Raw genomic sequence first — 1,674 nt, 5'->3', positions numbered from 1 at the left:
TTTGCCCCCTCCTCTGGGCTCCTTTCTCTTTCTGCAGCCTTTCTACTGCTTCTCATTGGCTCCTTTTTACTGCTGTATTTCAGCCAGTCCCCTGATCTTATGGTAGGTAAGATCTAACACCTAGCCTTCTTGGATAAGGGCAACAATTCTCGGAAGTCCCGTGTGCAAGATGCGTAGGCCTACGTTAAAAATTTCTCGGTGGTCCTAAAATCGATAAGAATGCATTAGGCACCGGCTGCCACCCGGGCAAAAATTCAAAATACCTACCAAACTGAAAACGTTTAATGTGTTCTGCGCGCTCACATGACCATATGCAGTTGCAAGCGCCGTAAAACACTTACCAAAAAAAAAAAAAAAAGAGAGAGAGAAAGTTTACAATAAACAAAGCAAACGCTCAGCGACAAATACAAGAAAGGAGATATTATGGCCTAATACTAATAACATTATAACCTATGGTTAATTTGTTTTCCTGTATGGTTGTGAAATCTTTTTAATTCTGATTTTTCATTTTTTAACTCCCCAGAGTGCGCCTGTAATGCTCAGGGCACAATAAAAATAAATGACGCCATTGATCCAACCTGCGACGTCATAACCGGTCAATGCAACTGCGCGTTGGAGGGAATTATTGGTAGAACGTGCGATAGTTGCGCCCCAGTGTCTACGTATCCGTTCCAGTATGTGCAGCTCTTCTACATCGGGGAATTCCCAGACTGTCAGCTCTGCGGGGAATGTTTCGATTCGTGGGCTATGGCTGTGGAAGGTGTCGGGGCGGACCTTGCAGGATACAAAGGGAAGCTCGATGACGTATGGGCTAAATATGGTGAGTTTGGCTGTTGTTGGCATTGTCCTTTCTGTTGTAGGTGTTTTTACTCACCCATCGATAGAAATTAGGTCATGTAGGAGGTAGGCTTCGACTCTGCCTGTCAGAGCCTATCTGGGCTGTGAGGGATACACGTCCAGACAAAAAGATGGAGATGCTATATAGATAAAGACGATCCTCATAGGGGAACGGAACTCGGTTTTTCTGTGTATGACGGCGAAGATCCTGACCACTAAAAAAACCGGAAGCTAGTGTGATTTTTTAAGCTTTTGTTAGTGTTGTCGATCCTTTAAGATTAGTCCAGTTATTGGTTGGTTGATTGCTTTTTCACATTGTATTGTTTGTATCTTTTTTTATACACTAGTTGACTAGCGATGTAAAAGTGGTAGCGTTGTTGTTGCATTTCTTGTTATTAAATTTGTTGTTTCTTCTGCTGTTTTTCTGATGTTTGTTGTCTTTATTGCTATTGTGATCAGATCTGAATCGTAAGGATCGTTCTTTTGTAGTTGGAGTTGTTTTATTGTTGCAACCACTGCTGTTACTGATATTGACCTTGCTGCTGTTGTTGGTATTGTTTTGTTTTTAAGAATTTAAAGTTTTTGTTGTAATGATGATGATTATGGTGATGATGATGGTAATGATGATGATATTGATGATGATGATGATGATGATGACATCTTAGAAAAATCTGACAAGATGATGAAGTGCTTCCCTCAGCCCCCTTTAATCGCTCTCCGACAACCCCCCAACCTTGGCAACCTTCTCATCCGTACGAAAGATACGATACATCTTCCTTCACCTCAAAACAACCTCTCACAAACCCCCCAGAACCACCCCTGCAAGAAACCTAGGTG

The 1,674-nt window shown here is 41.9% G+C and overlaps 1 protein-coding gene across 1 annotated transcript in view; it reads left to right on the top strand.

Moving 5' to 3' along the window:
* Nucleotides 1-1,674, top strand: part of LOC101849767 (laminin subunit beta-4) — a gene marked incomplete at its 5' end in the record, with an annotated part of 30,941 nt that overhangs the window by 14,564 nt on the left and 14,703 nt on the right. Inside the window, 1 exon segment of the mRNA XM_013082956.1 lies at nt 524-820. Within this exon segment, the coding sequence (XP_012938410.1) occupies nt 524-820 (297 nt within the window).

Source organism: Aplysia californica, unplaced genomic scaffold, assembly GCF_000002075.1.
Source record: "Aplysia californica isolate F4 #8 unplaced genomic scaffold, AplCal3.0 scaffold00201, whole genome shotgun sequence".
Taxonomy (NCBI): Eukaryota; Metazoa; Mollusca; class Gastropoda; order Aplysiida; family Aplysiidae; genus Aplysia; species Aplysia californica.
Note: the sequence above shows the minus strand (reverse complement) of the source record. Positions and strands in the feature narration are given on the sequence as shown.